Source organism: Schistocerca piceifrons, chromosome 3 (genome assembly GCF_021461385.2).
Source record: "Schistocerca piceifrons isolate TAMUIC-IGC-003096 chromosome 3, iqSchPice1.1, whole genome shotgun sequence".
NCBI classification, from domain to species: domain Eukaryota; kingdom Metazoa; phylum Arthropoda; class Insecta; order Orthoptera; family Acrididae; genus Schistocerca; species Schistocerca piceifrons.
In genome coordinates this window covers 613,625,568-613,650,745 of record NC_060140.1, presented here as the reverse complement: position 1 = coordinate 613,650,745, position 25,178 = coordinate 613,625,568, and the positions used below count along the sequence as shown (strand labels likewise).

The window sequence follows — 25,178 nt, the reverse complement described above, 5'->3', positions numbered from 1 at the left end:
GGTCTAATAATGTAGTAACCTACCTATCGATTCCTTGTCTTGACTCTCCGCCAACCTTAGTTATTTGTAACTGTTTCGTGTTCTTGTGATAATTTGTCAATGAGCAGGAAGTTATTAAACATGTTCATGTTATACTTCAGTGCAACTACTGCTCATCTTTTGTGTGAGGATTTATAACAAACAATAGAACTTGTGGCAATTTTGACTTTCTTATCCTTGAGTAACAACTGATTGTTTATAGCTTTAATTGGACATCTACGTACCAATACAAGTTAATTATGTAAAGGAGTATACGATGGGGTATTGTAATCATTCCACTTCAAATCCCTCCTTATACATAGATATTTTATGGAAGTAACTGCTACCAGTGATTATTCTGTACTCGTGTAATGGTGCAATAACGGGCTTTCCTGCGTATTTGTTCACAGTATGTTTATTTATGTTGCGGGTCAATTGTCGCTCCCTGCACTGAGCGTCAATCCTCTGCAGGTCTTCCTGCATTTCACTATAATTTTCTAGCATTGCAACTCCTCTGTGTACAACAGCATCAACCGTGAATAGCCTTCTGGAACTTCCAATATTGGTTACTATGTCATTTACTCTGTCCAGTCACATTAATGTGACCTCCTGCGAAAAGCCTCAATAACCACGTTTTGCAGATGAGACTTGCAGGAGCAGACTCAATGAGATTCTGGGAGACACCGACAGGGATGTGGAGCCACGTCAACTCCAGTGCTGTTGCCAATTGTGCTAGACCTGATCCAGGTGGTCCCACAGATTCTCAAGTGGGTTTAAGTCTGGAGAGTTCTGGTGGCCAGGGTAGTATGGTAACTCAACCTGCTGCTCTTTGAAATCCGTACAAACACTGCGAGCTTTGTGACACATTGCATTCCCTCCTAGGAGATACCACTGCGTGAACTCGTATTCTGTTCTATAGGTGGCAGTGTGGAACAGTATTGAGTGCCTTCTGGAAGTCAAGGAGCATGGCATCTTCCTGGATGGCTGTACCTACTGCTTTCTGGGTCTCACAGTTAGTTCTTTGAAGCGAGGGGTTGGTTGTACCTCTAAATTCTGATTTCTCAATTCATTTACTACTTAGTTGTCTATCACGTTGTGATCTATTTCTTTAATAACACATGTGTCACTGGGACGTTGCCTTTTTTGGGATATTCGTTGGTTCTTGGGTTTTGTCCCTGTGCCTTCATGGCACGATGTGAGGCAAGCCGCAGACTTTCGCTTAAAGTGTGTGCTACTCGGAATGTGCGACCTGACATACATACAGGTACTATGCAAGGGCGCCCCCATACGATAGTTTGTAGGCGGGGGGGGGGGGGGGGAAGGGGCTGGCTAGACCGGGGTTATGTAGTATTTTTAATATTTTGTGATATGAATTGCGACTTGTAAGTAACCATAAAAAAGTCCAGTTGTGATCCTGTTAAAAAAACTGCTTAATACCGACTGTTCAATCATCTTCTTGAAAGAAAAGCACCTGTCTACAGTATATGTTTTCCTTTCGCTGATAGCCAGGGTGGGGGTTGGGAGGGGGGGGGGGCTTGACACTATGTGTTCGTTCTTTTTGAGGTTAATCGTCAGTGTTTCGATGTTCCTTACGTATTGCCAGAAGGCGAGACCCAGCTCGCATTGGGCATCTCATTTTGGCATGTTACTGATGATATAGGTGTACACGTAACCTCTGCTGGATCGGGAGGTACGCTTCAATCCGTTGGATTCGACACCTAAAATACAGTTCTGCATCCTAAATACAGTTCTGAAGCCTTCATTGGTGTGGTCAGGTTCCCTAGCGTGATGGGGTCAGGGGAATCCTACCTTTGGACCATCTCTGTTGTGTCCTACTATGGTGTTATGTGTGTGTTGCTATTGTGTGGCCACGCTAAAGTTATCTGGGGTTTCGCTTCGTTGCCAACTCACGGCCCAAATGCTTTTCGAAGTGAGGATGTTTCCATGAATTGCACCAGACTATGCTCGAGTTACGGAGCAGCGCTATCGGTCCTGGCACGTAATTTTCTCTAAGCTTGATTAGAGGCAGGAACTGCTCTGCCGTGTTGCACTAATCTGATACAAAACGACAATTTTGCGATACGTGAGATGCTTCGCGTTCCATACGCGATAAGAACTATACGAAGTCCAGTAAATTTGTACAGTGGGAAGCAACCTCTGTCATCCACTTCACAGAGGTTTGCGGAGTATATAAGTGGATGCAAAATACTAATTGCATCTTTCAAGTGCACTTTTGTTTTATGAAAATGTAGCTTGCACTAGGAGTTATTAACTAATAAGCCATCGAAGAATAGTCTATTATACAATTTCTGCTCATTAAGAGAGTTATCTGGCATCCGTGAGAATTCTCCTTCTGATTGAACTTTTGTTTATCACACGCATATATTTCACATTAGAAAAACAATATTACATATGTTCCTCATTCGATCACCGTTATCCATTTCATATGTACGGCGAGGAGGCGAGAAAACCTCGTCTTTGTGAAACATTAGTTTTGCTTTGCAGTTTCTCAACGTTCTTCAGCTGCACGTTGGTAAATTGTAACAATCGTGTATAGTGCGAGACTACTTGTTTTTTTTCCCTAACACGAATTCTGTATTTAGTTATTTATGCTCAGTGGATGACATTCGTGACGCGTCGCTATGACATGGAACAGGCGAAATAAAGTTTCGTTTCAGTCAGGAAAAGTATTTGACAATTGTTCAGTTTTTCAAAGTTCTTAAGTATATAGGTTCCCCTTCATGGAGGTTATTCTTACCTCCATTTTCCCCTTAGAGCCGCGATCAAGTTCTTTGGTCTGTTCGCAGGCTATTGGTCGCTTACCAGCGGAGATCTGCGAACGTTGTTTACTGTTTGGTGTACCTGTGCGTCTTTTTCAATAGTTTATGTGTGAAAAATGACTACTCAGCCGCACAGTAAGAAGCGCGTCTGCTATTATTATGATAGTAAGTATTTTATTAGAGTACGATTTAGAAATAGTGACGTTTTTTATATTAAAGTCGCAGTTACTTTCGCAATGAGCGTCGATCCGTATATAATTTAATTTTTTGTCGCTGGTTTAATGTTTAAGTGCGAAAATGGACGTAAATAGAATTAACAATGTAAATTTTAATAGCCCTACAGTGAACGATGTGGTGACTTGCGCACTTCTCAGTTGTCGGTCAGTATTTTTCCTGTTAGGGGAAGAAATTGTCTGGGCGGACATTATCGAAGCACCGTAGTTTATCATGAGGCACATATTGTCAATGAGAATTGTGTATTGATTAATATAAGACCGTTTTTGCATCTCTATTTCTACACCTTACTGATTAATAAGCTGAATTACCGTCGGTATCATTGCCAAATAGAGTAACTTTAGTTAGCATTAGTTAAATTGTGTTCCCGCTTTGGAAGTACGGTGCCTAAGCTGTCTTGGAATAATGAATGTGGAAGAAACTGCCGATAGGCGATTTTCGTATTTACTCATAGTGAAAACTGTTTGTGTTACTCCGCTTTTGAATGGTCGCTTATAAAGATACAAGAAATAAAAATATTTGACTTTGCGACGATTTTGTGGAGAATAAGATGCATCTGAGACTCCAAATGTCATTTAATATCATCACCATCTCCTGATAATAACAACTTCTTATATGATGAAATGTTTTGCTAAATTGGGTTAAATAGTATTTAGGGAGACCAAACGTTTATCAATATCAGTTTTGAAAGCGATTTTTTGTTTATTTATTTATTTACACCAGATAAACGCGGAAATAAAACTGCAAACCAGATATTGTTAAAGAATGCCACTGTGATTGTTATGATTCAGATTGTGGAATTGATCTCTTAAACATTTGGATGGGGGGGGGGGCAGGGTTGCAGATTTTGCCGAGTCCCATAGGTCATTCCAGTATATTTTGCACCTCCTTCCCCCTCAGACTTCCCTCCATTACCAGGTTTGCTATTCCCTAATGCCTCAGGATGTGTCATGTTAATTGGTGCCTTCTTTTAGTCAAGTTGTGCCATAAATTTCTTTTCTCCTCAGTTCAATTCAATATCTTCCCATTAGATATTAGTCTGCCCTACTAATCTTCAGCATTCTTGTATAGGACATTACAGAAGTGTCCTATTCCACTTGCCTGCTTTGATCCATGATGTCACCAATATGGCCGAAATAGCTACTTTCCATGTATACAAACTGACAATCACAAGACCACCCACACTCGCCTACAAATACAATCAAAAATGAAAATGACACAACAACATCTCACTTGAAAAATAAAATGAAGTTAACAGGACAACCGTGGAAAATTGGAGGTTTTGGCCGAGGCGAGCTAAATATACAACAAGAAAAAAACACTGCACCATCCCAAAACAAATAATAGAAAAAAAATTAAATTATGACATTCTGCTGCACCACCAAAACCACAGGAATTGGACATTTCCTTGACCTATATAGTGCAGCCGCAACTATCAATACCAAAAAACCAGCACATGCAACTCCAAAAAATGGAACCAAAAACCCAAATATCCCACATTGACTATGTCAATTAAAACACAACCAACCCACCATAAATATACACAGACAAAAGATAACAATTACTATAAAATAAAACCAAAATGAAAATTACTTACCACAACACAAGCGCGCTACGGTCAGAGCTACGGGAACTCTCATCAACCTCATGTTGTTGCCACAAATGTGACATCTAACATATTCAGCAAGAAGACTGAACATCTGCGGAAGCTGTATGTCAGACATCACCCACTTCAGAAATTAATGACACGTTCATGAATTTCACTGTCGGTCTCCATACATAATGAAAAAGCTATAAAAAAATTGGACTTTTCTCTGCAGAGTGAACATCAAACTAATCAGACCTAAAAAAAAATAAGCAATTAAAAAAGCCTTAATAACTCACTAAAAACACTTCCACAATCTATGTTACTGTACCACCTACTTAAACTCAAAACCACGTTAGCATGATGACAACCTAAACTCAGATGCTGCCAATAACATGTTAAAATTCGCACGTGCATATCCACCACAAGATGGTATGATCAAATACAACAACACGACTTCTGCAAACACAACCAACTCAAAAACTCCACACGGTAGTGGTGTCACACACCACTACATCATGGGTCAAAGCAGACGGGTGGAATTTGACACTGCCTGTGTAGCACCACATTTAGTTATTTTCAGTTTTTCATTGCTTGATACAAATTTGCGACAAACTGGATGATTGTAGATCTGGAAATTGGTAATACTGATATGTGAAATTCTTACAGAAACATATATTGTGTTTAGATTTTTTTCCTTAAGCATAAGAATTCTAAGCACTGTACAGTAACTTGCATGGTAAAAGGTTACCATGATCAACATCAAAATTGTAGGACTCAGAGGCAACATATATTAAAACTATCTGGGATTTGCTGAAGACCTTGCTATTCTGCATGTAAACACCCAAAAAATCTACCAATAAGCCGCCTCACCACAGAAAATCAGCCTCGGAATACCTTTTGAGAAAACCAAAAAATTATATTTACTGATCCATCACTGTAAACTATGATCACAACAAAACAGCAACAAATCAAAATCTCAGACTAAATTGAAATGTGTATGAGTAATCAAAATGCATATTATACAACCAGAAATAATATTTGTAAGTGAAATAATTTTCAAAACCACCAATGCAGCCGAAATAGAATGAATAGTCAGAAGGATGAAAATTAGAATGTGCACACACACACAAAATATGTTGCCAAGAAAATGTACACTAGAAAAGTAGGTTATAATAAAATAATGTATAAGGAACTGGAACCATTTATAACATGATCAGGCAGAAACACATTTTGTTCATTTGGTGTGTAATCAGCACTCTAGAAAACAATCAACAGGAGAATTTGTTAAACAGTAAAAGCAACATTAATTGAATTTCAGAAATCAAGGAACAAAGGGGGGAATAAAAATTACAGTTGAGATCAAAAAATAACTTAATTGAGAAAATTGAAGGCAAACAAAACAAATTAAAAACTGAGATAAACAATCAGTTAATGGGATAGTGATTTAAGATGAAGAAAGGAAGTTGAGATCCGATAATGAAAGTGCTGGGACAGCAGGAAACTGAAAAACCTTTTTTATTGAACTGTTCAAAGAGGTCCGGTGATGGCATAAAATATAAATAAGTGACAATAGATACTCAGTCAAATTCATATTCTTAAGAGCACATTTCCTTACGTTTGATTGTTGGTATCTGATGCATGGAAAATGTTAAATTCTGACGGTGTGCAGAGACTGATTTGGGTGAAACACACTAAACTTTGTGGTCCATGCAAACATTGTAAAAAATCACACTGGCATTATTTGTTCAAAGTTTGATAATTTTTTGCAAAGTTGTATGTATTAAAATTGCAAATAGTTGTGGGCTTATCTTCAGGAACTGTGCTTCTGGAACAGTTAAGAGAAATGTGTAAAATAGTAAGCTGATGATGTGCCCCTTATGTCCAACTTCCCTCAACAAAGTATGCATTTCCTACCAGTGGAATGCTGTACTAAGAGTTGCACTTCCTGAAGATAGGTTCTAGTCAGCACATTTCTTTCATTTGGAATTTTAATTTCCTGAATGTAATTGTTGCTTTAATACAAAAGCTCTGATACATATTAGACACACAGTTGTAGTTCTATGGCTGCATAAAAAATGTAATTACGCCATAGTTATGTTGCAGTATTATTCTGTGTCACTCTCATGATACAAGTACACATATATCTTTATGGCATCCCAGTCACTCCATTTTTTATTGTTTCTTGGATGGAACTGCTCCCTTTTATTTTCAGTTCTTTAGTAACTTAAATGGTGCCTCTTTTATTTGTGTAAAAAAAAAAAAAAAAAAAAAAAAAAAAAAAAAAAAAAGGTTGTTATAGGGTACACAAAGCACACCAATCTCAAAATGATGTGTACACGAGGGATCCTCAAAACATTGAACATGTTACAAATTACAGCATTTTGTGTCAGCAAAAATGGCATTTAGTAGACACCACATTCTATCAAGTAAGATAAGTGTCATTAACAGTGGAAAGAAAAATGTAAAAACATTTGAATATTTCTTGAAATGCTTGTATAGTTAAAGAGCTACCCCAGGAACACAGATAGTTAATAATGAAAATGACATTCTGGACTTAATGCCAGAAGTGTGTAAAGCCATGACAGCTATGAAGGAAGTAAAGTCATCTGGAATGATGGTAATTCAGTAGAAATCTTTAATGCTGGAGGCAGAGTAATACATACAGACACACAGTGTTTAAAGAAGAAAACAGTTGCACGAACTGGAAGAAAGCTGTAGGTATTCTACTTACGAAGAATGGACACAAACGATACCAGAAGAAACAGACCTGCCAACCTTCTCTCTATAAAATAAAAGATGGTTATATTTTAATCAGTTAAAGGAGTAGGCAGGTTTTAGAAATGGATGTAGTACAGTGGCCCATCTGTAAATAATAAAAGATTATGAGGAAAAATTTTGAATTTGATTTGAAGAAAATCTGAGAAACAAGATGCTGATTCAGTTGATGTATCAACAACCTAAAGAATATATACAACAGTGTGAAAACTTTCATTACAATTTATCTGGATGGTTGGGAAGTATAGAATTGACTGAGGAGATCGGCACATAGATTCAGTATCATCAAAACTGTTCTCGGCAACCCTGCAGGAAGTTTAATGATTAATGGAAGCCACTCCAGCTGTTTTATTACACATTTATTGTGCTATGGTCCGTTTCGTTCTGAGAACATCTTCGAGTTGTCAGGTTTTGCTTTGCCAAATGATTCCAGTTTCCTATTTTTGCTCAGAATTTTGGGCTTTTTGGAGTAAGGATGTTAAGATTTCTTTTTCTTCTTTTACTCTTTTGAAAGGCAGCAACAGTAATAGTAAATATTTGCAACCTTTTGAAACTGTGTGTTGTCACACAACTTGAACGTGGATACTTGCCTTTCATTGGCCATTGTGCTACCAGTTGTGCATTCTGCGACATGGACTAACTCAAAGTCTCAAACTGCCACTATACACTGAGATGACAACAGTCATAGCATACCTCTTAATATCATGTTGGACCTTCTTTTGCTCTGTGTGACGCAACAACACATTGTAGCATGGACTCAACAAGTTGTTGACAGTTTCCTACATGAGTATTGAGCCATGCTACCTCTAGAACCATCCATAATTGCAAAAGTGTTGCCAGTGCAGGATTTTGTGCACGAAATGACTTCTGTTTTATGACCCATAAATGTTCGATGGCTGGCCACATAATTTGCTTGAAGTGTCCAGAATGTTCTTCAAACCAGTTGCGAACAATTGTGGCCCAGTGACGTGATGTGTTGTCATCTATAAAAATTCCATCATTGTTTGGGAATATCAAGTCCATGAATGGCTGCAAATGGTCTCCAAGTAGCTGAACATAGTGATTTCCAATCAGTAATCAGTTCAGTAGGACCAGGGGACCCATACCATTCCATGTAAACAGGACCCACACCATTATGGAGTTACCACCAGCTTGCAAAATGCCTTGTTGACAACTTCGGTCCATGGTTTCATGGGTTCTATTCCACACTCACAAGCCCAGAAGAAGAGCTGCAGGTGATGATGTGCTGTTAGCAAAGGCACTCAAGTCAGTTTCTGCTGCCATAGCCCATTAACTCCAAATTTTGATGCATTGTCCTAACAGATAAGATTGTCGTATGTCCTACATTGATTCCTGTGGTTCTTTCACACAGTGTTGCTTGTCTGCATCTACGCAAATGCTGGTGTGCTCGGTCATCAAGTGAAGGTCATTGGCCACTACATTGTCCATGGTGAGACATAATGTCTGAAATTTGGTATTCTTGGCACTCTCTTGACACTGTGGCTCTCGGAATATTGAATTCACTAACAGTTCTCGAAATGGAATGTCCCATGTGTTTAGCTCGAACTACCATTCCATGTTCAAAGTCTGTTAATTACTGTCGTGTGGCCATAATCACATTGGACACCTTTTCACATGAATCCACTGACTACAAATGACAGCTCCGCCAAGGCACTGACCTTTTATACCTTGTGTATGCAATACATCTATGTATGTGCATATCACTATCCATGATTTTTGTTACCTCATTATACTCCTGTTAAAATTACTTTGTTCAGAATATGGGCAATCATCACCTTTGTAATGGAATGATGACTGTGAAAATTTGTGCCAGACTGGGACTCAAACCATGTTTCCTCCTTATTGTGAGAAATTGCCTTACCGTAAGGCTATCTGAGCACATCTCATAGCCGGTCCCAAACTTCCGTATGTTGTCAACCATTTCGGCTGTAGGTGGTGCACCGAGCAAGGTGGCGCAGTGGTTAGCACACTGGACTCGCATTTGGGAGGATGACGGTTCGAACTCGTGTCCAGTCATCCTGATTTAGATTTTCTGTGATTTCCCCAAATCGCTTCAGGCAAATGCTGGCAGGATTTTTTTTGAAAGGGCATCGCTGATTTCCTTTCCTAATCCAATGGGACTGATGACCTCGCTGTTTAGTCCCTCCCCCAAATCAACCAACCAATCGGAGTCACTGCAGTGCCTGTCCCTTCGGACATGCACGCATTTCTGAAGGAACAACACAGGTACTGCATGATCGTAAATTACTTTGTGATTATTGACATATTGCAGGAGGGGTGGGGGTGGTTCACAGTGTTGCCTGTGTGCAACCAGCCACACTTCACAAAGTGCTGCAGGTATGAAAAAGACAGCCAACACAGTGAGCAGGTGTCCGGCCCCTACTACTCGTCTCGATGAAATGTCAATTGCAAAGTAATTTTAATGACAATGTAGTTCCTCTCCATGCCTGCCACTCTATATAAAGGCTCCCCCATGGTACTGCAGAATCAGAACCCACTGGAGGAAGGATATAGCAGACAGTTAAGTACTGCTTGCAAAAGGTAAGAATTGTGAGTTGAGTCCAATTTAGTAGTAGTTTAAGTATATGCAGCTCTGCCTGGATTTTTTCCTGGTATTTTTAGAATTTTACTTGATGTACGAGTAATCAATCCTACTAATATTAATACTATTACACAATAGAAGCTGATTCACAAAATCTGGATATTTACAGGTGACATAGGAAACTACTATTATGGCCAAGGTCATCCGATGAAACCTCATCGCATTCGTATGACACACAACTTGTTGTTAAATTATGGCCTTTACAGGAAAATGGAAATCTATGTGAGTATATATATGCTACAATTTGCTTTGGTTTTGATAATTCTTGGAATTAAGTTGTCCTCAACCATATAAGATAGTTATGTATCTTTACAATAATTATATGCATGTGATTTATTTTATTGTTGATTGCATTATTGGATGTGCATCCACTATTCTATTGTAATCTTCCATCTGAAGACTGTATGGGTTCACCTGCCCAGGCTATTTAAGAGTCTTCATCTCTGCACAATTACTGCAACTTACTTAATTTTGTACCTGCCTACTCTACTCAGGTTTAATCCTCATCTTTACCACGTTTCACCCTATCCCTTCTTTTAGTCAAGTTGTGGTATAACTTCTTTTCCCCAAGTTCAGCCTCACAGCCCACTTCTTTCTGGTTATGTGATGCACCTGTGTAGTCGTCAGAATTCTTCTGTAACACCACATTTCAAAACCATGTACATTTCTCTTGTTTATTGTCCATGTTTCAGTTCCATACTCTTCAGACAATTGCATTTAGGAAACACTCTTCAATTTATGCTTGTTGTTAACACATTTCTCTTTATTGTAAAGCTTCTGTTGCTATTGCCAGTTAACATTTTACATCTCTTCAAATTCTCAATTTTGCTGCACAAATAGCAAAACTCGTCCGCTGGTTTCACAATCTCAGTTCTCAATCTAATTCCCCCAACATCATCTGACTTCATTCATCTACCTTCAGTTATGCTTGTTTTACTTGTATTGGTGTTAATATTCCATTGCTTGTTGTTCTGTAAATATTAAGTAATTGTCATGATCCTTTGAGGGAAAATACTTTTTGATTCTTTTTCTGGGTGGTTAGAAAGTTTGAATGTAAATCAACACAGCCTGTTTAATAATAGAAATTTTCTCTTGGAATATTGTAAGTATTTTTCCACAAAAGAAGTTCAGCTTTGTAGCTCAGTTGAGTATGTTACCTGTTAACAGATATAGTGCACTACCAGCAACATCCCTAAATTATTTGAGACATGCTTTGATTCTTAAACTGTTAACAAGCAATGCCATGCCCATGTTAATTGGACATCACATATTAGAATGGAGTGGGATGTAAATCAAACCAACTTATGAGCATAAGGATGCTTTTCTTATTTTTCCTTTTTGGGAGGTTAAATGGGTTACACGTGTGGCTTTTGAACTGAGAACAAAGTCAAACTGCCCTACCGTTGTCAACAGCATCCCCTACAGACTGTAGCAGAATGTTGGTTTTGTCAAGAAAATCATTAACCACAACATAATAGCCCTAGATTGTTTACTAATTTAAATCTCTGCTCTAATCTTCTCCTGTTTGTGTAAAAGGCAATATCCTGACCGACTGACTCACTCACTCACTCAACATCGCCCAGTCCAAACTGCAGAGTAAAGAAACTTGAAACTTAGAGAAGATGTGGATCTTTTATTGTAGGCATTTTAAGAAGGGATTTTTCAAAATTTCAACCCTAAGGGGGTGAAATAGGGTTTTGAAGCTAGACCTACGTAACTTGTATTTGGTTTCTTGGTCGGAAATTAAGGTATGTGCATTTCAGCATTTTTGGAAATTTAATCCTGTGGGGATGAAATAGTGGGTGAAAACTTTTTGAAAATATATCATTATTAAAGAACTACTAAAGTATTTTTAAAGTTACATCTATGGACATTGGTATTTGACTTCTTGTTTACAAATAAAAAAATATTTGTCAGTGTTTCTACAAATTGAACCCCTAAGGGGATGAAATAGGGGATGAGATTTTTTATGAAAATATTTTATTATGAAAGTATTTTATGGGTAAATCTATGAAAAATTAAATTTGGCTTCCTGGAAATAAAAAATGGTGTTACACTTGTAATGGTCGCCTAGTCGTAGATATTGCTATAATCGCACTATTTCACTCCCATTTACAGAGCTTGTCAGCACTTGATGTTAGGTTGGCGCCATTAAAATGCATTGTGGTAATCACTGCTGCTTGCTGGATCGCTGCTGTGTCACGATGCTGATGCTGGCTCTAAATCTGGTTGTCTAGGGGTAAAAAAAATGAGGGCCCGTGTTTTTGATGTGCTTTTGATGATAAATAACGAGCGAAACCAACAAATATTTAAACTTCAAATATTTATTACTCTGGTGGCCATCTTAATTACACTGTCCACCAAAGATAATGACACAACACAAAGTAGTACTTCTTTTACATGTTCTTTACATTGTTTATCCACCTCGAACAATAACACACATAATACACACTTTACCAAAGTGACATTCTGACTGCGCTCTCAACCCTTCTTGCTGCTTGTATTTATAGCCTTGTCAAAGAACTACTAAAAAGAGATATAGTTTATAAGTCACATATACAACTGTTATCATAATTTGTACAGAAAAGTTATTAATTTACATTGAGTGACATAATTTAACATGTTATTAAAATGACAGACAAATTTGTTGACTTGACAGAATAATTCTTTGGTACAAAAAGGCCGTTTTTTAGAAGTTTATCAATTGACTTCTCAATTTGCATAAATAAATAAATAACATGAATTATTAAGAATTACATTGGTTTTCGTCTAAAATAGGAGTGATTACGTGAATACTGAGTGAAAATGCTCCTAGTGAAAAAATAGGTTTCACTGGGTGATTTTTATTCAAGGAGATCCAAAATACCTAAGTTGTCCACTATTTTTCATACTTCATAATAATTATTTAAGATGAACTTAGTGTTTTAGCATGATGACATTTGCTGCATCAGTGATCAAGTGATACTAATTTTTGTGTGGGTCAGTCATTCAGTATAATTTAATGGGTTAACTGTTTATGGAGACATGTTATGCAATCATTGTTAACATACACAATAACTTTTCTATAATCATAAATACTCGTTAAACTGGTTGAATTTGGTGGGTATCGCATACATTGATAAAGTAAAGCCTTTAATAGGTTACGTTACACACTGTATTTGGAAATTCAACCACTATGGGGGTGAAATGGAAGATGAAAGTTTTTATGGAAGCATTTCATTGTTCAAGCATTTTTAAAGCAAAATCTATGAAAATTTGTATTTGGCTTCTCTGCTAGAAGTAAAACATATGCATGTCACTGTTTTTGGACATTCAACCCCTAAGGGAATGAATTTTTAAGATAACATTTTTGTTTCATTAAAAAGATGTAAAGCTAAATTTATGAACATTGTTATTTCATTTCTCAGTTAGATGTAAAGAAATATATGTTAAGGGATGAAAGTTGCTATGGAAATAGCTCCACAAGAACACAAAAGGCATGATTAAGAAAAACGTTGAACCCTAGCTATCAGAATCTCATTTGGAAAAATACCATGCTTTTATGGGCTTATGTTGTTGTTGTAGTCTTCAGTCCAGAGACTGGCTTGATGCAGCTCTCCATGCTACTCTATCCTGTGCAAGCCTCTTCATCTCCCAGTACCTACTGCAACCTACCTCCTTCTGAATCTGTTTAGTGTATTCATCTCTTGGTCTCCGTCTACGATTTTGGCCCTTCATGCTGCCCTCCAGTACTTCCAGAAAAGACTTTCTGACACTTAAATCTGTACTCGACGTTAACAAATTTCTCTTCTTCAAAAATGCTGCCCTTGCCATTGGCAGTCTACATTTTATATCCTCTCTACTTCGACCATCATCAGTTATTTTGCTCCCCAAATAGCAAAACTCATTTACTACTTTGTGTCTCATTTCCTAATCTAATTCCCGCAGCATCACCAGACTTAATTTGACTACATTCCATTATCCTCGTTTTGCTTTTGTTGATGTTTATCTTATATTCTCCTTTCAAGACACTATCCATTCCGTTCAACTGCTCTTCCAAGTCCTTTGCTGTCTCTGACAGAATTACAATGTCATCGGCGAATCTTCTTCTCCATGGATTTTAGTACCTACTCCAAATTTTCTTTTGTTTCCTTTACTGCTTGCTCAATATACAGATTGAATAACATTGGCGAGAGGCTACAACCCTGTCTCACTCTCTTCCCAACTACTGCTTCTCTTTCATGCCCCTTGACTCTTATAACTGCCATCTGGTTTCTGTACAAACTGTAAATAGCCTTTCGCTTCCTGTATTTTATCCCTGCCACCTTTAGAATTTGAAAGAGAGTATTCCAGTCAACATTGTCAAAAGCTTTCTCCATGTCTACAGATGCTAGAAACGTAGGTTTGCCTTTCCTTAATGTATTCTCTAAGATGAGTCATAGTGTCAGTGTTGCCTCACATGTTCCAACATTTCTACGGAATCCAAACTGATCTTCTCTGAGGTCGGCTTCTACCAGTTTTTCCATTCGTGTATAAAGAATGCGTGTTAGTATTTTGCAGCCGTTGCTTATTAAACTGATAGTTTGGTAATTTTCACATCTGTCAACTTTTGCTTTCTTTGGGATTGGAATTATTATATTCTTCTTGAAGTCTGAGGGTATTTCGCCTGTCTCATACATCTTGCTCACCAGATGGTAGAGTTTTGTCAGGGCTGGCTCTCCCAAGGCTATAATGGAATGTTGTCTATTCCCGGGGCCTTGTTTCAGTTTAGGTCTTTCAGTGCTCTGTCAAACTCTTCACGCAGTATCATATCTCCCATTTCATCTTAATCTACATCCTCTTCCATTTCCATAATATTGTCCTCAAGTACATTGCCCTTGTATATACCCTCTATATACTCCTTCCACCTTTCTGCCTTCCCTTCCTTGCTTAGAACTGGGTTGCCATCTGAGCTCTTGATATTCATACAAGTGGTTCTCCTCTCTCCAAAGGTCTCTTTAATTTTCCTGTAGGCAGTATCTATCTTACCCCTAGTGAGATAAGCCTCTACATCCTTACATTTGTCCTCTAGCCATCCCTGCTTAGCCATTTTGCACTTCCTGTCAATCTCATTTTTGAGACATTTGCATTCCTTTTTGCCTGCTTCATTTACTGCATTTTTGTATTTTCTCCTTTCATCAATTAAATTCAGTATCTCTTCTGTTACCCAAGGATTTCTACTAGCCCTCGTCCTTTTACCTACTTGATCCTCTGCTGCCTTCATCTCTCATATCTACCCATTCTTCTTCTACTGTATTTCTCTCCCCCATTCTTGTCAATCGTTCCCTAATGCTCTCCCTGAAACTCTCTACAACCTCTGTTTCTGTCAGTTTATCCAGGTCCCATCTCCTTAAATTCCCACCTTTTTGCAGTTTCTTCAGTTTTATCTACAGTTCATAACCAATAGATTGTGGTCAGAGTCCACATCTGCCCCTAGAAATGTCTTAAAATTTAAAACCTGGTTCCTAAATCTCTGTCTTACCATTATGTAATCTATCTGAAACCTGTCAGTATCTCCAGGCTTTATCCATGTATACAACCTTCTTTAATGATTCTTGAACCAAGTGTAAGCTATGATTAAGTTATGCTCTGTGCAAAATTCTACCAAGAGGCTTCCTCTTTCATTCCTTACCCCCATTCCATATTCACCTACTGTGTTTCTTTCTCTTCCTTTTCCTGCTATCGAATTCCAGTCACCCATGACTATTAAATTTTTGTCTCCCTTCACTGTCTGAATAATTTCTTTTATCTCATCAAACATTTAATCAATCTCTTCGTCATCTGCAGAACTAGTTGGCATATAAACTTGTACTACTGTGGTAGGCGTGGGTTTCGTATCTATCTTGGCCGCAATAATGCGTTCACTATGCTGTTTGTAGTAGCTTACCCACATTTTAATTTTTTTTATTCATTATTAAACATACTCCTGCATTACCCATATTTGATTTTGTATTTATAAGCCTGTATTCACCTGACCAGAAGTCTTGTTCCTCCTGCCACCGAACTTCACTAATTCCCACTATATCTAACTTTAACCTATTCATTTCCCTTTTTAAATTTTCTAACCAACCTGCCCGATTAAGGGATCTGACGTTCCACGCTCCGACCCGTAGAACGCCAGTTTTCTTTCTCCTGATAACAACGTCCTCCTGAGTAGTCCCCGCCCGGAGATCCGAATGGGAGACTGTTTTACCTCCAGAATATTTTACCCAAGACGACGCCATCATCATTTAACCATACAGTAAAGCTGCATGCCCTCGGGAAAAATTATGGCTGTAGTTTCCCCTTGCTTTCAGCCGTTCGCAGTACCAACACAGCAAGACTGTCTTGGTTAGTGTTACAAGGCTAGATCAGTCAATCATCCAGACTGTTGCCCCTGCAACTACTGAAAAAGCTGCTGCCCCTCTTCAGGAACCACATGTTTGTCTGGCCCCTCAACAGATACCCCTCTGTTGTGGTTGCAAGTATGGTACAGCTATCTGTATCGTTGAGGCACGCAAGCTTTCCCACCATCGGCAAGGTCCATGGTTGATGGGGGGGTATGGGCTTAATTAGCATGAAATGCTAGAAGGTATTGCAGTTTGTGAACAACAATGAAATTCGATCACATAAAAACAAAACAAAAATTCTCTGCAGGCCATTCAGTCTACCCGAGCGAAGCAGCGATCACTAAGCTAGTTGTTTATATATGCTTGCAATGGAAAACTTAAGATGCCAAGTATATCCCTATTTGAAGAGGGTCAAAGTTCTCTGAAAGTGGCAGGTATATGTCTGTTTAAAGATAGTGAAAACTCTCTGAAAGCTACCTCAAGTAAATTTGTCTAAGGATAAATAATACTTTATCCTTTTGTTTATCACTTATGGTCTCACATTTTTATGAGATACAGATCTACGATTGGTTTTCAGTAGCTACTCTTGTCGTATTTTCATGCAAAATTTTAGTGAGTGAGTTTTCCACAACTGTTGAATAACAGTGTACAGATTCAGTCTGGGTGGTAAGGTACATTTGCGTGGCCATAGAAACTGTGTATTGATGACATATTGCCTGGAAACGTTGTCTGGCAAACTAGTGGGAAGTGAGTGTGACTGTTTTACTTTTACAGTTCACAAGGAGGAAAGTTAACAAGAAAAAGAAAAATTAGGCTTCTTAGATACATTCTTTTGAACAAACTGCTTCTAAAAAATAACTCGTGAACTGATTTTTCACTTTTAACCTGAGTGTCAAATCATGTTGTTTGGGGGGGGGGGGGGGGGGAGAACAGAATTTTCGCTATAACACCTTTATTGCTTGTTCTACAACATTTTAAGCGTTGTGCGCCTCTAGAAGTCCCCTCTAATGACAATACACTGTTCTTATTGTTTCTTTCACTTTTGGAAAAACCCCTGGAGTGCATGCACTGGGATGGCATACAGCTCTCTTGTTTGTCGTCCTGAATGTCCTTTGTAGTAAGAAACAGTCTCCTTTCAACATGGTCGTATATTTGGGAAACAGGGAGAAGTCTTCTGGGGGCTAGATCTGGAGTATGGCGGATGATGCTCAACAGGAATGTACATTTTGCTGGATCGCTACAGACAAGGAGTGATGTGTGAGCAAGCACATTGTAATGGTGAACATCCAAGTTGGATTTACCCACACTTGAGGCCTCTTCTTGCGCATAGTGTCCCCCATGCCCATTAGGATTCCCTGGTGGATTCCTTGTTTACCATGTGACCATGTGGTGCAAATTCCTGATGGACAATGCTGTTGTAGTCAGAAAACACAACCAACATTAGCTTGATCTTTGACCATCTCATGCGTGCTGTTTTTGGATGGAGATACCCTTTCCTCACTCATTGCGGCAGCTACATCTTAATTTCAATATTGTAGCCAGACACCTATGTCTCATCACCTGTAATGATGATCTTAAGGAAGTTGTCATTGTCATTTGTGAGGAATTCCTCACTGATTTAGTCATTGGTCTGTTTCTGATCTTCAGTAAACAAATGTAACTCGAATTGTGCATTGACAAGATGCGTCTCACAGTAGTCACACAAAATTTGATGGCATGCTCCTACTCTGATGCCTAACTTTCTCAGCAACTTTTCAAACAATTAAATGACGATTTCCATGAATCGCAGCACAATATCTCTGCGACTCACACTGTCCTCTCTGTATTCTGGGCTAAGCAACTGTAATGTAGCTGTGAAAATTTAACCAAGTTCGTAGCAAAATGTCACACACACACACACACACACACACACACACACACACACACACACACACACACACTGGTCTTCAAACTCTTTCATTGTTGTTCCATTAAGTTTCGGGTGTGCAGCCGCAAGAAATCTCCTTCTTCTTGTAATATTTCGGCTGTATAACGTTCAGCTATCTTCAGAGTGAGCCGCAAGACTGCTGCTCCAGCGCTCGCTTCGTCCGTTTATACTGTTGTACCGCGCGACTGTGCATGCGGCCACAGATGCAAATGCGCCAGAGACGTTGGTTGGCGGCAGAGACGTGCATAATGTGCGAGTTGTATCTATGACTACGCAGTTGATCTTTGTTGGCATATCGATATATTATTGTGAGCTGCACTGTGACGTCGTCTTTGCGAGTTTATTACAGCAAGTGCCGGATTCCAAGATTTATCAAGATTGAAACCACTATCTCTATTAATTAGGTTCGTCGTCAAGCAAATTTCAATTGCCTCCTTTACTATTGAGTCCCAAAAGGATGATGTAGTTGCCAAAATTTCGACGTTGTCATACATCATACTGTGACCATTATCAATACAGTGCTCTGCCACTGCCGACTTGTTAGGTTACACCTACAAAGGTGTACCTCTGGTGTTCTGTACATCTTTCTTGGACAATACGAGTTGTTTGTCCGATGTAAGAAAGGCTACATTCACATGGAATTTTGTAAACTCCAGATTTTCGGAGCAGCAAATCATCTTTGACGGAGCCCACGAGTGCAGCTGTCTTAGGTGGAAGACGAAAAATCACTTTTACTTTGTGTCTGCTGAGAATGCGTCCTATTTTTGATGAGAGGCTACCCACATACGGCAGGAAGGCCATCGATTTAAAGGTTTCTCCATCTTCTTCTGCTTTCTTTGTAGCCTCTTCCGGTTTCATTTTCAGTGCCCTCTGTATTTGTTGTGGAGATTACCCATTGTCATCAAACACTCTTTGTAAGTGGGAAAGTTCATCTTGCAGACTGTTTTCATCAGAAATAATATGCGCTCTGTGAGTCAAAGTTCGGAGAACACTCATTGTCTGGGCAGGATGGTGGCAGCTATTTGCACGTAAATACAGATCGGTGTGTGTCGGCTTCCTATACACTTAATGTCCCAAAGTGCCATCCTCTCTCCGCCGAACCAAAACATCCAAGAATGGAAGGCATCCCTCCTTTTCAATTTCCATTGTGAACTTTATTTGATCGTGGAGGGAGTTCATATGTCTTAAGAAGTCTTGCAAGTTGTCTTCACCACGGGGCCAAACTACAAAGGTGTCATCAACATACCTCTTTATTGTTATTTCAGTACTAATCTGATGTGCAGCCTGTGCATGTGCTCACTTCAGCGGCTGTAGATTGCTTACTAACGACCAGAGCCAAACCTGGCAAACAGCAGTTTGTTTTCTGAACCTGCCGCTTCATGTGCACAGTAACCACAGCACTTTCGCTCTGCCAGTTGGTTTGCTATTTCAAGAATTTGATTTATTTTTGAACACTTCTTGTATATTATGAAACTGATTGCAAAGAGTTGGAGAGCCCAATTTTGAAAGACTGTATACCAGTTACTACCAGACTAACACCGAGCGAGGTGGCGCAGTGGTTAGCACACTGGACTCGCATTCGGGAGGACGACGGTTCAATCCCGTCTCCGGCCATCCTGATTTAGGTTTTCCGTGATTTCCCTAAATCGCTTCAGGCAAATGCCGGGATAGTTCCTTTGAAAGGGCACGGCCGATTTCCTTCCCCATCCTTCCCTAACCCGAGCTTGCGCTCCGTCTCTAATGACCTCGTTGTCGACGGGACGTTAAACACTAATCTCCTCCTCCTCCACCAGACTAACACTCACTTCATACAGAGGTTTGACGAACTTCTAAAGTGCATTTCTCACCAGTAGGCCTCTAGGTACTGGACTCTGGCATCACTTTGATATATGGTCTTAAGGAATTTATTGAAGCAGTTTGAAAAAAACTCAAGCATTTATGTTAATATTCTATTACAGTTCATTAGTGCAGTGGGAGAAGTATGCATTTCATAAATGTGATACATCTGCTGTGAAAGATATGGGACGCAGATGGTAGTGTATAAAAAGGAATAAAGACAGTTAGCAAGTTGCGAAACATGAACGTGAAAACAATCAATTATTGACAAAATTATTTAATTGGATAGATAAAAAATCTATTCACCAAGCGGCAGCAGAACACATACATAAAAGAGTGTCGTAATTGACAAGCTTTTGGAGACATTGGCTCCTTCTTCATGCAGAAGGGTTGGAGGGTAAGGAAGAACGGTGAAGGAAAAGGACTGGAGAGGTCTAGGAAAAGGGATTGATTTCGGGAAAGTCACCCAGAACCACGGGTCAGGGCTTAATAAGCAGTAGGCACCATAATCAGTATGGATATACTGTTTCCATAATTATATCTCCTTGAGGAATACCAGTAATCATTTTAATTTTTTGATAACGGCTTTCTTCTTGAAATTTCAATCGAAAGTCAGTTATAGAAATGCATCATAAAAGATGTGCTGTTTACTATCTGCAAAAAGGATACTTTTCAAGTGCACATAGCAGCTAATCTCAACTTCTGTTCCTTAATCTGGACTATCTTTCTGTAGCCTGAGCAGAAACGGCTGGAAATGGACATGGTGCACCTGCAGGCTGGTCTGTGTCAGCAGTCCTCCTCCACTGTAAATGTGGCTATGCTTCAGCAAGACATGGTGATGGAATGTTGTGTGACACAAGGAACATGGATTTTGGCTTAATATTTAGCCTTTAAAAAGAGGCTTCAAGCTTAGGATAACACTGCACCCCAAAGTGTACATGACTCTTGAGGGAGGTATGGGCTTGCTTAGGCTTACTGGCCCCTTGCTGGGAGCTACCAGAGAGAGAGAGAGAGAGAGAGAGAGAGAGAGAGAGAGAGAGCAGGCCACTCGTGGGTACTAATACAAATCAATTAAGAGAACAAAAGCAGTCAGCTTAAAAAGTAATTGAAAATTCTGACAGGACATCATACTGGTGTCTCATAGTGTAATTCAGGATATGAAGAGAATTACTGGGTCATTAGAAGTAGTGCTCCATGTTACACTGTTACATACATGAAAGACTAACTGCATCTGGCCATCTGAATTTAGGTTTTCCATGATTTCCCTAAAATTGCTCCAAACAATTGGTGGGAGATTCATTAGAAAGAGTATGGCCAATTTCCTTCCCCTTCCTTGAACCAATCTGAGCTTGTGCTCCGTCTCTAAAGACCTTAGTGTCGACAGGACATTAAACCCTAATTGTCCTTCCTTCCTTCCTTCCTTCCTTTTCCATGAAAGATTAAAGGGGGTTGCTGAGATTTGATGTCTATGAAAAGACTTGAGAGTAGAATGGTTTTCTCAGCATCTCCACTATATGGTGATTAACAACTTTCCTTCTCTGGTACTGTTTAATCAAAATATTTATTTATCTACAGGTACCACCCTCCTTGAAAAGAACCTGCTAGTTGATTATAGCAGAACTGCAGCACTCTCATTTTTACCAAAGATGTTTCAAAATGCACAGATCTTATTCACATCCAAACATCAGAATTGGAGGAGGAATATCAGATGCATACAAGTTATGAAATGAGTAAACAGCAGGTTGGGGAAAATCAGTTTTCATTCATACCTTTGAATGTCCATCATTGCCAAGATATTTTAATGGTTAAAGTATAATTTATCTGTGTCAAGGTGTGATCTTATATCCTGAATACCATGCAGTTTACAACTTTCAAAAGTTGGGGGTATAAAATTTGGTTATGGAGGCAAATAAACTGTGGAGACTGCAGACCACCTTATCATGAATGGGAGTTGCCATGCACCTCCCTTCTAGTTTTGCACTCTCTTCTCCCTACACAAAGTGGAGAACTGAAGGTCAGTACATGAAATTCTGATGATTATTCAATGAGGTATTTAAAGATTCAAATAAACTGAAGTGCCATGGGCAAATGAAAAGAAGCACCGAAAGTTCAGATTCATCACAGGATAAGTCTTCTACATCAGATGACAACTCTGAAATGCTAATTGAAAAAGGTACCATGTAAATCTTGAAACAGCCTCCAATGTCTGGGACTCACCACTAAGACTGAGGAGTAGAGACAGGTATCACTGCATAAGTGGCTCACATTTTTGGGGAACAGGAATGGATTCAGGACTGTTGCAAATGAATGGAAACTCTTTTGACTGGTAAAACTCTCATGCTACCCACTTTAAAAATGACAACATGTTATTAATGAGCACAGTCTGCACAGGACAGTCCTTGATTAGTGACAGGGTCACTAATGATGGCTTTGTTCGATAATTGTGGGTATCATTCCTCATCAGTCTGACGTAGCACTGATTTATAAGCAGATGCCATCAGAAATTTGTACAGAAAATCACTCTAAGTGTGCCACCACAAGACCCTATATGCCTTGGTCTCTGAGGCCTCAAGTGGCCATGCCCTCCAATATTCATTCTTGGGGCTTTCAAAACACTGTGGGGCTTTACTAATGTCTACACCTTGCATTTATTTATATTCTTATAGATGACATATTGACAGAAGACAGTGAAAACTTCGTAATTCCGTTTCGTTAAATTTTACGGGAGAAGCAAAAATTGTTTCTTAAATTATAATATAAAGTGGAACGGATAAATTTCCACATATGTAACTATATTGCAGAAGACTAGTTATTCACTGATTAGAAAAGCCATACACTTTCAAATCTCTCTCTTATCATGGAGTTACTGATTCCTGGAACTACAATATTGTCATGGCAGATCGAGTTATGAGGTTTTCATTGTCTGCCATCGATATTATCTATGGAGGGCAACGGATGTACTTTAACACTGCAATGTGGTTGCTATTCACCACTGATATCCTTCATTGTGTCTGCTCTTGTTGGTACTGGCTGCAGATTCCTCGACTTGCGCCATAGGGTGGTGGGGTTTTGGGTTCTGCTAAATTGGTCAGGTGTCCACTACACACAGGAGGTGGCTACACTGGTAGGAGGGGCTGTGTGGCATGGACTGGGCGGTTTTTTAGGTTAGACAGTCTTGGGAAAGATCAAAAACGGCTCCAGTCTCAAAGTGTACAGGGCAAAGAAACGATGAGAATCGACCAAGCAACAGTTGGTATTGTAGTTGTTAATTGTCGTAGCTGTGTTGGAAAAGTACCAGAGCTTCAAGTGCTGATAGAAAGCACTGAAGCTGAAATCGTTATAGGAACAGAAAGCTGGCTAAAGCCCAAGATAAATTCTGCTGAAATTTTTACAGAGGCGCAAACCGTGTTCAGAGAGGATAGATTAAATAAAGTAGGTGGTGGTGTGTTTGTGAATGTTTATAGTAGTTTATCTTGTAGTGAAGTTGAAATAGATAGTTCCTGCGAATTACTGTGGGTAGAGGTTACACTCAACAGCCATACCAAAATAATAATTGGCTCCTTCTATCGACCCCCCAACTCAGATGATATAATAGTTGAACGGTTCAAAGAAAACTTGAATCTCATTACAAATAAGTACCCCACTCATACAGTTATAATTGGTGGAGACTTCAAACTACCCTTGATTTGTTGGCGAAAATACATGTTCAAAGCCAGTGGTAGACAGAAATCATCTTCTGAAATTGTACTAAATGCTTTCTCTGAGAATTACTTTGATCAATTAGTTCATGAGCCCACACAAATTGTAAATGGTTGCGAAAACGCACTTGACCTCTTAGCCACAAATAATCCTGATCTGATATAGAGTGTCATGATGGGTACAGGGATTAGTGAACACAAGGTCATTGTAATGAGGCTCAAAACCATATCGACAAAAATCACTAAAAACAGATGCAAAATATATCTATTTAAAACAGCATATAAAAATTCGCTTGATGCCTTCCTAAGAGAGAGTCTCCATTCCTTCCAAGCTAATTATGTAAATGTAGATCACCGGATATGGCTCGAATTCAAAGATACAGTATTGACAGTAATAGATAGATCATACCGCATAAGTTAATAAGAGACGGGACTGATCCACCATGGTGCACAAAACACGTCAAAACACTGTTGCAGAATCAATGAAAAAAGCATGCCAAATTCAGAAGAACACAAAATCCCCAGTTCACGCAAGCTCGAAATTTAGTTCGGACGTCAATGCGAAATGCTTTTAATAGTTTCCACAATGAAATATTGTCTCAAAATATGATAGAAAACCCAATGAGATACTGGTTGTATGTAAAGTACACCAGTGGCAAAAAACAATCAATACCGTCACTGCGCGATGGCGATGGAAATGTTACCAATGATGATGCCACTAAAGCGGAGTTACTAAATGCAGTTTTCCATAATTCCTTAACGAAAGAAGATGAAGTAAATATTCCAGCCAGAATTCGAAACCAGAACAGGTGTTAGCATGAGTAACATTAAAGTAGATATCTTAGGTGTTGCGAAACAACTCAAATCACTTAAGGAAGGCAAGTCTTCCGGTCCAGATGGTATACCAATCAGGTTCCTTTCAGAGTATGCAGACACAATAGCACCTTTCTTAGTAATCTTATACAACTGCTCACTTGCCGAAAGGTCTGTTCCTTAAGACTGGGAAGTAGCACAGGTCACACCAATATTCAAGAAAAGAAATAGAAGTAACTCATTGAATTACAGACCCATATCACTGACCTCAATTTGCAGTAGGATTTTGAAGCATATATTGTTCTCGAACATTATGAATCACCTTGAAGAAAATGACTTATTGATACATAACCAACACAGATTTAGATAATATCGTTCTTGTGCAACACAGCTAGCTCTTTATTCCCATGAAGTAATGAGTGCTGTCGACAAGGGATCTCAGATCGATTCCAGGATCTCAGATCGATTCCATATTCCGAGATTTCCAGAAGGCTTTTGATACCGTTCCTCGCAAGTGACTGTTAATCAAATTGCGTGCA

The 25,178-nt window shown here is 39.0% G+C and overlaps 1 protein-coding gene across 2 annotated transcripts in view; it reads left to right on the top strand.

Moving 5' to 3' along the window:
- Window positions 1-2,827: 2,827 nt before the first annotated feature.
- LOC124787645 (histone deacetylase HDAC1) overlaps window positions 2,828-25,178 on the top strand; it is a 147,255-nt gene continuing 124,904 nt past the window's right edge. For both annotated transcript variants that reach the window (XM_047254431.1, XM_047254430.1), the window contains exons 1-2: window positions 2,828-2,963; window positions 10,128-10,240. In XM_047254431.1, coding sequence (XP_047110387.1) covers window positions 2,915-2,963; window positions 10,128-10,240 — 162 coding nt within the window. In that variant the 5' untranslated portion in view covers window positions 2,828-2,914. The remainder of the gene's footprint in view (window positions 2,964-10,127; window positions 10,241-25,178) is intronic.